This window comes from Cupressus sempervirens, chromosome 8 (assembly GCF_028749045.1).
Source record: "Cupressus sempervirens isolate cs-2001-9-10 chromosome 8, ASM2874904v1, whole genome shotgun sequence".
NCBI lineage: Eukaryota > Viridiplantae > Streptophyta > Pinopsida > Cupressales > Cupressaceae > Cupressus > Cupressus sempervirens.
This window is the reverse complement of record NC_143125.1, coordinates 137,053,240-137,067,651: the sequence shown is the minus strand read 5'-3', so window position 1 is coordinate 137,067,651 and position 14,412 is coordinate 137,053,240. Positions and strand designations below refer to the sequence as shown.

At 33.8% G+C, this 14,412-nt stretch overlaps 1 protein-coding gene across 1 annotated transcript; it reads right to left on the bottom strand.

The window, feature by feature from the left end:
* Nucleotides 1-2,044: 2,044 nt before the first annotated feature.
* Nucleotides 2,045-13,204, bottom strand: LOC149541929 (spermidine synthase 1-like). Its single transcript, XM_089796990.1, has 9 exons — nucleotides 12,819-13,204; nucleotides 9,642-9,718; nucleotides 9,388-9,510; nucleotides 7,361-7,465; nucleotides 5,565-5,637; nucleotides 5,266-5,337; nucleotides 3,109-3,304; nucleotides 2,697-2,826; nucleotides 2,045-2,506 (listed from the first exon to the last, which is right to left on the bottom strand). The coding sequence occupies exons 1-9, from the start codon at nucleotides 13,015-13,017 to the stop codon at nucleotides 2,429-2,431; spliced, it is 1,053 nt and encodes a 350-aa protein (XP_089653116.1). The 5' UTR covers nucleotides 13,018-13,204; the 3' UTR covers nucleotides 2,045-2,428.
* Between the last annotated feature and the right edge of the window lie 1,208 nt (nucleotides 13,205-14,412).

Sequence of the window (14,412 nt, the reverse complement as noted above, 5' to 3'; positions counted from 1 at the left end):
TGAGTAGTCTGTAATTCATACCTGTTAGGAAAGCAAGTCGGTTCAAGGTAATTAAAAATGGCAAACATATTCAATGTATAGAGGCAAGTAGCATTAATCCACTTTGTGCAAAGCACAGGTCAACCACTGGGAAGAATCTACTTCCAAATCGGAATAAACAATAGCTAGAAAATTATTAAAATTGAAGAAAAGATTTTGGTGAATTCTAACTAGAAGAATTTATGTGACATGATGACAGCAAACCATGTCCACACAATCCTGAGGGGTTCTCAGCACCAAAACAGTTGACATCAACAGTAATGCCACAATCCAGAACTTTGATGGCATCAACATCAACTTGAGCGAATGATGCTGTCCTCAATTCTTGCTATCACAAATATAATGTGTCACCATCATTGCAATTGCAAACTTTTTGTAATTACAGTAAAGAAACAGTGTTTGGGTAGTTAAATACAGTTCAATTCTTTGAACAAATATTTATGCATACCATTCACAAAATTGGCCATCTCTGACTGGAAGTATACCATTGTGACCACTCGATGAAACAAATGTAGATATAGATGAGAAATTTTAAATAATAGTGATACTTTCCATTCACAATTGTTACACACCACAAGCAATGTTGCATTCTTCATACACGTTTCACTGAATTCTTATCTTCAAAAAACTACTGTAAGATAAACAGGTTTTATTCATACTTGGTTAATTTGGGTCAGAAGTGGAAAACAGGCCCACAAACTTTTCTCACTGCACTCGCAACCATAAATTCTTCAGCTAAGATGCCAGTCTTGAGGGTTCAATGCATGGCTCTTGTGACAGAATCTGAACAAGGACATGCAACCTATCAAAGAAGTTATTTCTTTTCATCACTGCTCTAAGAATCTGCACGAGGACATGCAACCTGTCAAAAATGTAATTTTCTTTTCATCACTGACCTACTCTCAAAAGAGGGATCTATTTGGGCATTGTTTAACTCATAGTAAGACTGAGACCCGGCATCATTCAACAAATTCTCTGTATGGTGTCCCTGTACCGTCAATCACAGGGCACACTATTTTTTCCTTTGCCTTATGTGCCAGCAGTAGATCTCTGAACAAATTATTTCAACATCAATACAGTAAATATTATCTCCAGTAATACTTCTAAAACAAAGCCACTGGCAAAAAATCAAAAGTAATAGTTTACTAACATGTGTTTGCACTCACATTCTTATTCTCATAATGACAACACTGACATCTCCAACTATAATCTCATCATTTCAGTTTCTTTCTGGTTCGATGAAATATGCCTCCAGAGATGTGGGCTATTAAAATATTGTATCCTAGGTTCTTGCTATATTTAGCAAGTTATTATAGAACCTTGATTAATGGTCATTTATGCTTTTTTTTAGTTATCTAAATCTATTCTATTTTAGACATCTTTATTTAGACAACTTTGTGAATTCCTTTTTATAGCATCGGTAAACTCTATATATTCAGTTATTGTCAATACGATGTATAACATATTTTAAAGTTTCCTGGTATCAGAGTGGAGAGGGCCCAGGATCATGAATAATTTTTCAAGGGTAATACGTTGCAACCAATTGGAAGAAAAACAGTTTGAAAAGCTGAAAAGATATCTCCATCACCTTCTCACTGGTTAACTCCAATTTCACCTAAATGCCAATTATTCAAAACATAGTTGAAACACTTGATTTTGGCACATTAATTAATTTCAAATTGAATCCATTACAATAAGACAATGATCCACTTCATTGCTATTCATATACAAAAAAATATGAAATAAATATTTAATGAGCATGTCAAATCAACATAGAACCTTCAGAACTGCAGACCTCAGTTAACATTTTTATGTTTGTTTTCAACATAGAACACATTGAAATGTGATTGTACCAAAATTCCAGCTTCCTCATGTGGATGATCATAAGGCTCCCAAACTCAAAAAGTAGAATCAACCCGACCAAGTCTTTCAAATCAATTCAATACTTATCTTTGCGCAATTTCATATATCCCATTTCATGATTCAAACATATTCCCCATGAATCTTCCAAAAAATTTCTCTTTAATCGTTCAATTAACTACAAATTTGAAGCAAGAGCATTACACTGAAATAATGAATTTCATTTCATTAAAATAATGACGGACATTTCTCAGCCTTCAGACCAGATTTTGACACATTCTGCTTAACCTGCTGCATATATTCTTCACAGGTTGCATCTCAAATTGAAAGGACGTATTCCTTCATTGAGTTACATCAAAATCACTCAAGAAGGTAGACGACATTCAATAGATACTTGAATATAAGTTAATATCCCCAGATGTTAATCAAGTTTAAATACAAAATACTCTGATATTTTGCACATAAAACAAGACCACCTAAACAATAATGTAAATCATTTGCTCCTAGTAGACTCAAAACTGCTCAGAATCTAAGAAGATGATGGTTGCACTTTGGACCCTATTGCCCTCCTGGCAAAAGCTGGCAAACAAAAAGAAGCAGTGTGCATCTGTGAACCCAGACCAGAAGATGTTAAGACATAATGTGAGAAAGAATGAGACAATCTAATCCTGTTAGCTGCTATCTAATAAGGTTGATTATAAGAAACAGAGATTAAATTAACAAACATCCTAAATGAGACCACTTGCAATAGGTGCATTCAAAAAGAAAGTATCAAATTCATCAGAGTACAAACAAACCTCTGAGTTATAGAACCTTAATGGACCAAGGGATTTTAGATTACATTCCTGTTTGTCAATGGCATTAATAGGATGCTGAAAGTCTACTGGTGGCCCCTCAGTTGAACAAAGCATAAATCCAATCATTCCACTGTAAGAAACATTTGCATTTATTAACATTAACCCTAAAGACATAAGAAACAGTTCAAATCAAATTAAACCTTAACATACACTACACCAAATATTCAAGATCCTCACCAAAATATTAAATTTCTTGACCAAGAAACATGTTCCAATATACATGTCTTACATGTCCATAAAAATTAAATATGTAAATGCTATTATTTTCAGGAACTGTCACATTCTGAAGACTCAGAATGATCTTTTCTGTATCATAAACCAAACCGAAATGGATCAAGAGTAATAGTAATACCTTGGATATGTAGGAACAGTTGTCCATGCATAATTAACTGAGCCCTTGAATGTTTGACGGCAAACATTAACAATATCTTCAATGATAGGCATATGCAGCCACATACTTTCTGCTTGGGTACATACCACACCTCCTGGACGCAAAGCTCTTGCAACTGATTCAAAAAATGGCTTTTTGAACAGTTCCTCTGCAGGACCTGATTCCACAATAAAAATCACATCCCATTCGATTTACATATGCAGTCAATATAACACAGACACCTCATTTTATGCCCTGGCTGCATTCCATTCCAAGGCATGGCAGAAGTATAAATACAATTACCAAGATAAACTGGCACAGACTCACAGAACTTGGGACTCTTAAAACAATATGATATTCATTTAAGTACAGAAAATTTCTTGTTATTTTCAGATGAATTTGTACAGAATAATTAAACATGTACTAATTTCATGTAAACTATATTAATTCCAAGATGTGAAAAACATATAACCAATTCTAGAATAGTAGGCTGTATGTTTTCCCACTCATTTCGGAGTCAAAAATTGATTAAAATCTCATCTCCTTGATCTGCTACATTTTTTCTACTCTTTTCATGCTCGCTCATCCTGATGATGGAACATGGTGCATGATCTGAAATTTTGATGGTTGAAATTGCTTGCACAGTTAATTAAAAGCCAGAAGCTACTGAGAAACATCATTATGGACAGGAAATTTCATGCATCTAATTGAAATTCGGCAATCAAAATCAATCTGTTCAAAACAAAACCTCATTAACTCCCCTAACCCGTGTTACAAGGATTGTATTCACTTCAAATTCAACAAGCAAAAAGTTTGGATCGAGATAAAATTTAAGAAAACATTTTTGATTAAATTCAAAGAATATAATTTTCCTTTTCAACATAAAATACAAATTTGAACTAGCTGAACTAAAAAATGTTTTTTTTTTTTTTTTACATTATTTATTATGATATTAATTATTAAACACTCACTAAATTATTAAAAATTTAGTGATTGAATATTGATAAATATTTATAAAAATTCAACACATACATAAACTGAAATATCAAAACAAAATTTTGTGATAATTTTAAAACCTAAAACATAAATTTTAAGTTTACAGTTATTGACTCGAAAATAATTAAAACTCAAGAGGGTCTCATACATGAAGTTAGAGTGGTTAACATTTTAGAGGATATATAAATGTTTAACTAAATACAATTTTTTTTGAGTTTTAATGTCATGGTGTAATTTTTAACTTATTTAATCATAGCATAGTAAATTAAAACTTACAAGTTATTACAAAATATTATTGTATAGGTATATTTTTTTTTAAAGTGGTATTTAAATTTATTATTGTATTAAAGATTTGCAAATACTAAACAAGTGTTTAGAAGACAATATTGCTTTAGCTTTCAAAGTGTTTAGAGTTTATTAAGCGGCTTCTAATCTGTAAATGAGGCTAAGGCCACTAGGATTTTTAGAGCACAAATTTTATTAAAAACTGACGTAGACTCAAGTTGAAATCATCACCTGGAAAAAACCTGAACCCTGCCTGATTTGTAGGCAAATCCAATCAGTTCTGGATTTGGATATGTCCCATACCCAGAATCGGACTTTTATTTTGACGATTCGTAACTTGGCAATTTTCAAAGTGTTTTCTTTAGAAAGTTGGTAGAGACGAATTTCAAGGCAAATGAACACATTTTTAAAGGATTTATATTTATATTTACTGTATTTCAACTTTTTGGACAGAATGCAGCAAATCGAGTGAACCTCTATGTTTTCATCCAAACCATGACTGAATATTCTATATTGAAGAAACCTTGACTAAGGTTAGGTATTTAACAATAACAATTGAAGTTAAAATAGATGTAACCATAACCTTAAAATAAATTAGTCTGTGTATGCTCTATGTTTTCTGCCCTCTAAGTATAAAAATAACTTAGTCTGTGTATGCTCAATGTTTTCTGCCCTCTAAGGACAAAAATGAGTTTAAAATAATGATACTAAATACATTCAGAACCCACTTTTTTTAAACTCAGAAACTGCATGGCAAATGTGGTGACTCACAATCACTGACAAGTTATAATGCTACACTTTTGTTAACCCTCCGATAACTCAGAACACAAAGTTTAATTTACATACAAAACGTCATACCTATTGGATCAGAAGAATCTACAATAACTGCATCATAAGTCCCTTCTGAGCATTCTCTTAAAAAGGCAACACCTGCAAAAGGAGTATTATAGACAATATGAAATCTTCATCACATGTGAAGTTACCACCCACAGCTACATCAAAATTGCTTATGGTAGTCTCTAAGAATAAACATCAAAATTGCAATTATGATATACACAAATATTCTCACAATCTACACAAACATGTGAAATGCTCATCAAGGAAACTTGTAGAAAATATTGGAGTATCTGGATGCTTAAACAAAAGAAATATCGTACCATCACCAATGCAGAGCTTGACACGAGGGTCTTGAAAGCCGACTGCAATGTTAGGAAAGAACTCTTTAGATACCTGCATAAACAGATCAGAGAATGTTACTCCTAGAACAGTTCCAAAAACATTTGAAGACAACAGACCATTTCACCATAATGATGGATGAAAATCGAAGCCTGAACCAAAATTGCATATTTAAAAAAATTCTATACAAATTTTGCAAAAAAATTGTTTCTCAAATAGCAACAAAACTAATAGTTTATAATATATAAAAGAATATCAAATATGCCTTATGGCTTCTTTGTTTCTGTTATCTTCCATATTTCCTCTTTTTTCTTTTTAACAAAATCTTCAAGACATTTAAAAGTAAATATACTTGTTTTTGATCACTAATGTAATTCTTCTATAACTCATTGGAGGATACTAAATACATAAGGTAATAAAGAAAGGGTTCAACATGAATCATGATGCATAAAAAGATACTAGTCTATCACAACAGCAATCCATGTCAACATGGATCTGATATGTGTTGAAAACTTGGGAGGTAACCAAAAGAATCACAGGCCTAATGCACCATGACATGAGAGTAGAAAATGGGAATTGAGCCCTTGTCTGCTGGGTGTGACTATTGGGCCCTTGGCACATAAAATATCAGCATTAAAATGAATTTGTACTAAGCATATGCTTGTCCTAGCTGCTGATGCCCAAGGAGCGAACTGACAAGTAGTCACCGAATCTGAAATCTTGAAAGTGCCACCTTGAGACAATTTGAATGATAATGGCAAGTATATTCATGGCACATACAATTTCATCATTCAGATGAATATTTGGTAATTATATGCTTGTCCCAGCTGCTGATGCCCAAAGAGACAACTGGATTCGAGTCACTTATATGAAGACTTGCAAGTGCCACCATTAAAAAATTTTGAGTGACAATAGTGAGCGTGCGCTCATGGAACATACCATTTCAGCATTCAGATGAATCTGTGCTATTTATATGATTGTCCTAGATGCTTATACCCATGCAGACAACTAACTTCTCTTCAACTAATTTGAAGACATGAAAGTGCTCTCTTCTTGAAACAATATGAATGGTAATAGTGGTTGCACTCATTATACTGACGATGGTGAGTGTGCGCTCATGGAACATACCATTTCAGCATTCAGATGAATCTGTGCTATTTATATGCTTGCTCTAGATGCTTATACCCATGCAGACAACTGACTTCTCGTCAACTAATTTGAAGTCATTAAGTTCCATCTTCTTCAAACAATATGAATGGTAATAGTGGGTGCACTCATTATACTTAACTTTTTCTTATTACAATTAACAAGTACGGATCTCTTTAAAGGTTGGCCTTCAATGTAGCAAATGCATGTTGCTGTGAAGAATTTGCCACAGAGAACAATTCCATGCAAGGGAACAAATAACTAAGATGTGGTTTCAGCCAGCCTTTCTAATTTAGGACTGATCATCAACTGATGTTAGAGTACGGGTGCAGTCATCATGTTCAAGTACCACATGCAAAATTAAGAACAATTACAAATAATTGTACAACATTTATGGAACCCCTGCAGGTAGATGTTTATGAATAATTCTAAGAACTCCTACTAATTTATAAGATACAGCAGACAGGTAGAAAAGCAAGACACTTCAGTTGTTTTCCAGGAACACTGTGTTTCCATTTTAAGTTCATGTGAACAATAAAAACTTAAAATGTAGCAATCTTCTAACAGTCTCAATATGGGAGTTACTTCAGGGAAACAACCACTACATGAAGATTGTGTCACGAGTACTTACATTTACAACCATCCCATCAATTTCACATATATCAATTTGCTCTACTGAATTATGTCGAGAGACCTCACGAAGAACCCCACCATCACCTCCTCCAATGACCAATACCTAAAGCAGGATAAACATGACAAAACACAGTTAGATTAAAACTATGACCCATATTTTCTATATTATTCAACTGAACAAAATTAAAGAATAACCACCAAACTAACATCATAAAATAGAAATGCATTATCTGTAGACAATATCTTTGACTCGGTACATAGAAAATCATCATGCTGCATGATATAGGGACATCCGGACATGTATATTCAAGTTCGACACTTTAATCAAGACTTGCAGAGAAAGCATTAACTAAATGCAAAATACAAGGCATAGAGAGTAAAAGTAGATTAGATTTGGAGAAAGAAACTCAATCAGAAAGTATACATGTAACAAATATCTATAAAAACTGGAAATATATGCAAAACTATTGATATGTATTAATCAGCTATAAAAAGAAAAAAATCCCACAACATTTTATAAAGTCAGCAGAAATATGATATTGATTTGAAATAACTTAAGAAAAGTTAACAATTTAACATAGTTCCTCTTGAAACGATAGAATATAAATAATTTAATAAACCAATACATGAAAAGCAATGCTAGTAGAATCTTGAAAAGTATTAGAAAGAAAACAATGCCATTCTCAAAATATAACAGAATTTACTTTATTAACTTAACCATTCACAATACAAAGAGATATTTCTATCTTGTGCTTAACCCTAAACCATGTATGATAATTTACAAATTTCTAGGCACATCACCACGGAAAACCACTAAGCAGTATAACAATATAAGAGATATAAGACCTTGGGCCAAAAAAACACCTTGAATGAGTTCAAGTAACTTTTTTGTGAGCTAAACTGCAACCCATGCATCAGAGGAGATGCCATGTGCCCCCTTAATTGGGGATAGAGTACAGTCTGCAAAGGGTGCTAAACTAATGACTATGTCCCTTGTTTCCCAATCAAATTGATACCCTTTATATGCCAGATCATGCATCACTACATCGGTTATATATAATAGCATACGTTGCATGTGTACGTATAGATACACGTGTCTGTTTATGCATATACACATTAATATGGAAAACCAAAAGACTGATACGTATATTGTGTATGTGCACATATATGTATGTATATACATGTATATGCACACATACATGGTGTGTGCCTATGCATGTACATACATAAACACAATATGTTTGTATGTGTGTATAATCATAATGTATGCGTGTCAATGCATAGGCACACAATGTGTTGTATGTGTATATAATCATAATGTATGCGTGTCAATGCATAGGCACACAATGTGTTGTATGTGTGTATATAATGTATGCATGTGTATGTATACACATGCATAGGCACACAATGTGTTGTATGTGTGTATATAATGTATGCATGTGTATGTATACACATGCATAGGCACACACTATGTATGTATGTATGTATGTATGTATGTATGTACATCCATCCATCAATACACATATGTACACCCATCCATCAACACACACATGCATGGTTATGTGTGTAGGCATATGGGTTTATGTATCTGTATGCGTATGGGTGTGGATGTGTTGAGTTTTATTGTGTGTATATGCATGCACTTACACACACGTGTGTATGGTACGTATGTAAGCATAGACATGCATAGACACGCACACATACGTACATGTGATAATGTGTAGAGTTTTATTAAATTTCATCCATAAACAGCAGCTAAAAGAACAAGACATTACACAAAAGTTTTTGAAAATCTAAAATGTACGCTCAAGAGGCAGATCGGCTAAGCAAAAGATTGTACTCACAAAAGCTCAAGTTAATGCTCTACTTAAAAATAGAGCTAGACACTGATTATGGGGCATCAAATCTCTCAAATTTGAAACTTAATCAAGATAAAAAATTCATTGGATGACTAGTAATATAGGTTGTTTTGGACTTTAGTGACAGTCAATCCTTTAAAACAAAATGCTTTAGTAAAACAAGAACCTTTTTTGGATTTGGGATCGAGCAAAGGGGAAGATGCGTTATCATCTCTTGATAAGCACATTCATCTCTTTCTGTCAGCTGAATCACACCATCTAGCACCAAAACCTTCCCATAGGTTGCAGACTGCACAGAGCACACCAAAAGTGAGAAGATATGAAACTTCACAAGTAAATGTCAATATATAATCATAAAGACAATGAATGAAAAAATTAAACTATTTGGTTACATCAATCAATGAACCAAAAAAAACACACCTCAAACACCATGACATCTTGAAAATCTGATTTCTCATGGAACAAAACCTTGTCAACTTTAAGGGAATGCGCCTCTCCTGAAAATTAGAAATTGTTAAAAAGCCTTAAAGAAATGATGTTCATCCATGGTACGATTTTTTAAAAATACTGATACAAATTAAGAACTATGCCAGCAAAATATGCTATGTGTTCTGACGCATTCCTATAAGAATTAAAAACACATTATTAAGCTCCATAAAAATTTGGATTAGAGGTAAAAATCGTGTATTCAACTAAGAAGAATTTGCATAAGTGACTAATAACATGGCTTGGCATGTTGATAGTTTCCATCTTAAAAAGCAAATAGATCATTTTAAGTCATGTAAACTTCCAGATAAAACTGTTGTAGATATTACAACTTGTTAAGTATATGACTTTTATTTTCTTTTTTGGCACCGTAATGAAAGGAAGAGTAAATGTTTGTATCTTAACATTCACACTTGGTAACTGCTGAAACTTGTCAAAGTGGCAACCCAAATTCTGTTAATAGGAATGTCTATTTGAGGACAAGCAAACCCTGTTACAAACACATGCTAGCTGATTAGGAAGATACCAGCATAATGCTCAATCCTTTTGTTTGTTTTAACTGGCTCTTTGAATGATTGGATAGATTCAGTATTTTGTAGTGACTAGCAAAAGCATCAAACTTGATGCATTAGTGTGACTATCACATAAGACCTGTGAACTTGCTATGCTGGATAATTGTTTCATGGTCATCCATAGATGTTCTAAGCAGAAATTTCTATTTTTGGACTTCCATCTGCTTGTTGCAAAAATGAATTGCAAAGCTTGGAGAAGCCATACACAATTCTTTACACGCCTGTTTCCACTCAGTCTAAATGAAGAGATTTAACCTGTGTCAAATTGATCGCTTATATCCTACTTGAATAGTTTATAACAGTCCCACGAGGATATACTGTAACGAGCAAGATAACAGTAGGTTCCATTAACGTGTCTTCGGTGACCTTAGGGTAAGGAAGACAAATGAATTGTACAAGTCCTGATGAGCAACTTTAAGGTATGTGTCACAACAGGCAAGAAAATGTAATCCACCTCCTTCTCCATCTCAACAGACCTAAGATAAGGGACAGATGGGTTGTGCTCCTTTAGCCTTATGCATCTTAGCTCATAGACCGAGAATGCGTGTAGCCAGATACACCTGTCAATTAAGAGAAGACGGGATATTATAATAGTAACCATTGGCTCTTAGCCAAACAGACTTATGAGCAAGTGGTGTTCAGTCATTCTGATCATACCCAGAAAACCAATTTATCTGGGAATCTTATATCTTTTTTCCCATCAGCAAGGTCCTTTGTCGGATATGGATCTGAGGAGAAAACCTAGGTCAAGAAATCAATGTGGCTGAATCTGAATGAGTGATATATTCTTATTCAGATTTTGCTTACTTGAACTGTTTAAAGATGCTACACTGCTTATAATCTATATGAGCAATGAATTGGGGCTCATTCTCCAGGGAAATTGGAAGTTACTGATAGTCTCAATTGTTTATGGAAGCTCAAATTTCATAGAAGTCAATTTAAAGATAGGAACAAGTCACATCAATTAGGCTAAACTCCCTCTAGGGTTTCAGAACACAGTAAAATCTAGACGACAACAGTTGTGTGCATTTAGCTGAATCATTTTTAAGAGTAGTTAGTAGGCTAGTCCAAGGTTAGTTACAAAGCTGATTAGAAATGAAAGGGTATAAGAAAACTAAATTCAAACATCAAAGAAAATATATTGACATACAACTTTCACAATAGAGTTGCTGATTCAGATTCTGCTTAACTACTCCACTGTTATACTGCTCTGCAGCCTCTGAATCTTTCAGTTTTAAAGAACCACACTGCCATCCCGTATAGAAACATTACACATAATGATTCATGAATTTCTGACAGCCATCAAAACTAAAAAGGAAACCAATTAGATTTGCACTAACAAAGTGATATTTACAAAACAAATATCAAAAGGCATACATTTAAACAAATAAACTACAATGCATAAACAAGAGTTAAAGACCATTTAAGATTAAATAGTGAAAATATCATCCCATTTGAGTATACAATATTATCCAATGAACAATTATAAATACCATCAGGCCAATAGACCATACAGGTATATCAAAAAAACCTCCATGATTATAATATAACAATTAGTCCAATATATTTGATCAGATTTAGTTGCGTGCATTAACATTTAAGATATCTTACAGTGGGTTCCAACCCAAAAAACAATCAACTCTATCCAGAAAATCTCAACGATGTGTCAAAACTCAAAACAACCAAACTAGAATGAACGCAAAAATTTGATAGCTATCTACCGAAATACAAAATAAATTCTGAAGTCTATACATGATATAGACGCAGGGATCAAACTTTTATATACGAAAACTGCACAACTAAGTCTACAAAAGTATCCAGAAAAAGGCTTGTACGTTCTGTCAAAACAACCCAAATGAAAGGAAAAGAACACAATTCAAGCCTTCAAGAAATGGGTTCAGCCATTAAGAATTTACGAAGACAAATATCAGCTTGTATAGGGCAAAGTCCTAACTTGGTAAACCTATGTGGATGTATAAAGCCAGCCAAACACAATAACATAAGTAAAACATCCAATTTGCATATTGTTTTAATAAAGGAAATCTACAAAGTATGCACACACATTCACATTGTAGAGAAAGAGAGACACGGACAGTTGGACACAATAATGAAACAACTAAACTAACTATTCGGCACCGAAACTGAAAAGAAAAAACAGTAGAGACAAACATTGTTCGAGATTGCTTTAAATGTGAAATCAGATAATAAAAGCAAGGAGCGGAGAGCCTTGCTCAAGGATAGTTAGGTTGCCTATTGGGTTTCAGAGAAAAAAGCTATCAGACCAATTGGGTCGAAAAGCACAAAATAAAAATCCTCATTGGCAGCATCAAAACAGCCGAACTAAACATCACAAATGTATTTCCAGATTGCTGTAAACCAAAAAACCAAGTGATGTCAATCCACATAAAGAAATTCCTATGTAAATGATCAAAATCTGTGTTGAAAGCTTAGTCTGATTAACATTTCAATTCAGCCTTCCACCTAATCCGTGCATACATTTCCCCGTTAAAAGACGAACTTTAGGCAAGAGGCCACTAACCAGGCCACATTGGACTCATTTCAGCAAACCAGCCAGGAATAACAGAAGGATAGCTCTCCGCTGCTCCATCCTCCATGGCCGTCTCTTGTGAAGATGGCACTGCTGAATGGTTGTCGATTTCTTCCTGGGACCTTGGTCTTTTTATGGGCAGATCCAAGGCAACAGAAGAAGCTCCATTATTGGTGTTGTTGTCTGCCATGGACTTATATCAGAACCGACCAAATCTAGCTTTTTTTGCAAAAGGTAGTTGCGTACTTATTCTCAGGCCACCTCCTGCAATGAGAACGAGGGTCGAAAGAAATTATTCCAAAACTTTTCGTCCACTAATTCCTGCAATTCCCCGGATCCGCGTATACTTTACAGACTTTTTATTTCAAATCCAATTCAACTTTTACATATGAATTCCCCCCTCCTTATCCCCCATGGATGGTCTTAAACCCCTAAACAAGAATCTCCCTTAAACCAACATGTCCTCAACGAAATCCAACGGTCCTGGCCGTTTACAAAGATCGTTGGCTTAAGACAACCGCAGTAAATTCCCGAGTTAGGGTTTTATAATTCCCCCAAATTGAATAACTGAGGCTTAAATCTGTCATAATTGCAGTGGTCTTTTGTTGCGAGGTTTCCAATGGGTGTTGAAAACGTGGTAATGCATGCGTCATGAGACCACTGATTTTGACAGTTTTATCTTCTTAAATTGTAAATAAAACATTGTTAGACTCTCTGTGCTGGCTAATAAGTACCTAATTATTAGGGTTTTCCCTTGTTCGGCCTGTGCAAGTCAACATGGGGAATGATGAGTCAAATTTTATGGGCTTGTGGGACTTACTTCTGCTCAATTGATTCCCTTTCAATCCCTCTTTATACCTTGTTAAGTGTTACTTGCATGCCCAAAAGCAAAACTAGCCAATAAGCATGTTGCATCTCCAAAAGAAAAACTAAACTTATTCACTCTTTGGATCCCCACTTGATTTCAAATCCTCTAGCATGTTGGGTGGATGGTGGGGATGAGGATATGACAAAAGTTTGCATTCAAATAAACTATTTAGAAAGAAGTTAATTGTATGTTTATAATATATATGTGAAAGAATATTTATTTATTGTAAAGATAATGTGATTGGTTAAGGATTTTGAAATGTAGTTTTTAGAATTGGTTCTTTGAGTTATTCAATGATTGTGTTGTTTAGAATTATTTTGAATTATTGAAGGGTTTATTTGATTGGATTTTATTTGTATTTCTAGAGATTATTGAAGAGTTTGTCTTAGCTCTTTAGCTATTGTTTCATTCTTATGATGGATGTAACACCCATCTCTTGGTATCATTATAGACTTCTTGTTAAAGTTCTATATGACTCTTCTATAGATGTGTTAGCCCTTATTTGATATTCAATACTTTGATATGTTGAGTAATTGATTATGTCCGGTTCTAACAATTTCCTACTTCCAGTGATAATGCTTTAATTGCTCTTAGTTAGTTAATGAAATTAGTTTTATGATGTTGTCATATAGTGTATTTTAGAAAGATATTTAGTATGTCCTCATGATGATGAAATGTTCATGTTAGAATATGATGTTATTTAAGATATTACTATTA

Coding starts and splice junctions, on each gene's coding strand:
- LOC149541929 (XM_089796990.1), bottom strand. CDS start 13,017: ATGGCAGACAACAACACCAATAATGGAGCTTCTTCTGTTGCCTTGGAT. Junction 9,511..9,641: donor AAGATGTCATGGTGTTTGAG/GTGTGTTTTTTT, acceptor TGCTCTGTGCAG/TCTGCAACCTATGGGAAGGT. Junction 3,305..5,265: donor AGATTCTTCTGATCCAATAG/GTATGACGTTTT, acceptor TTGTGGAATCAG/GTCCTGCAGAGGAACTGTTC.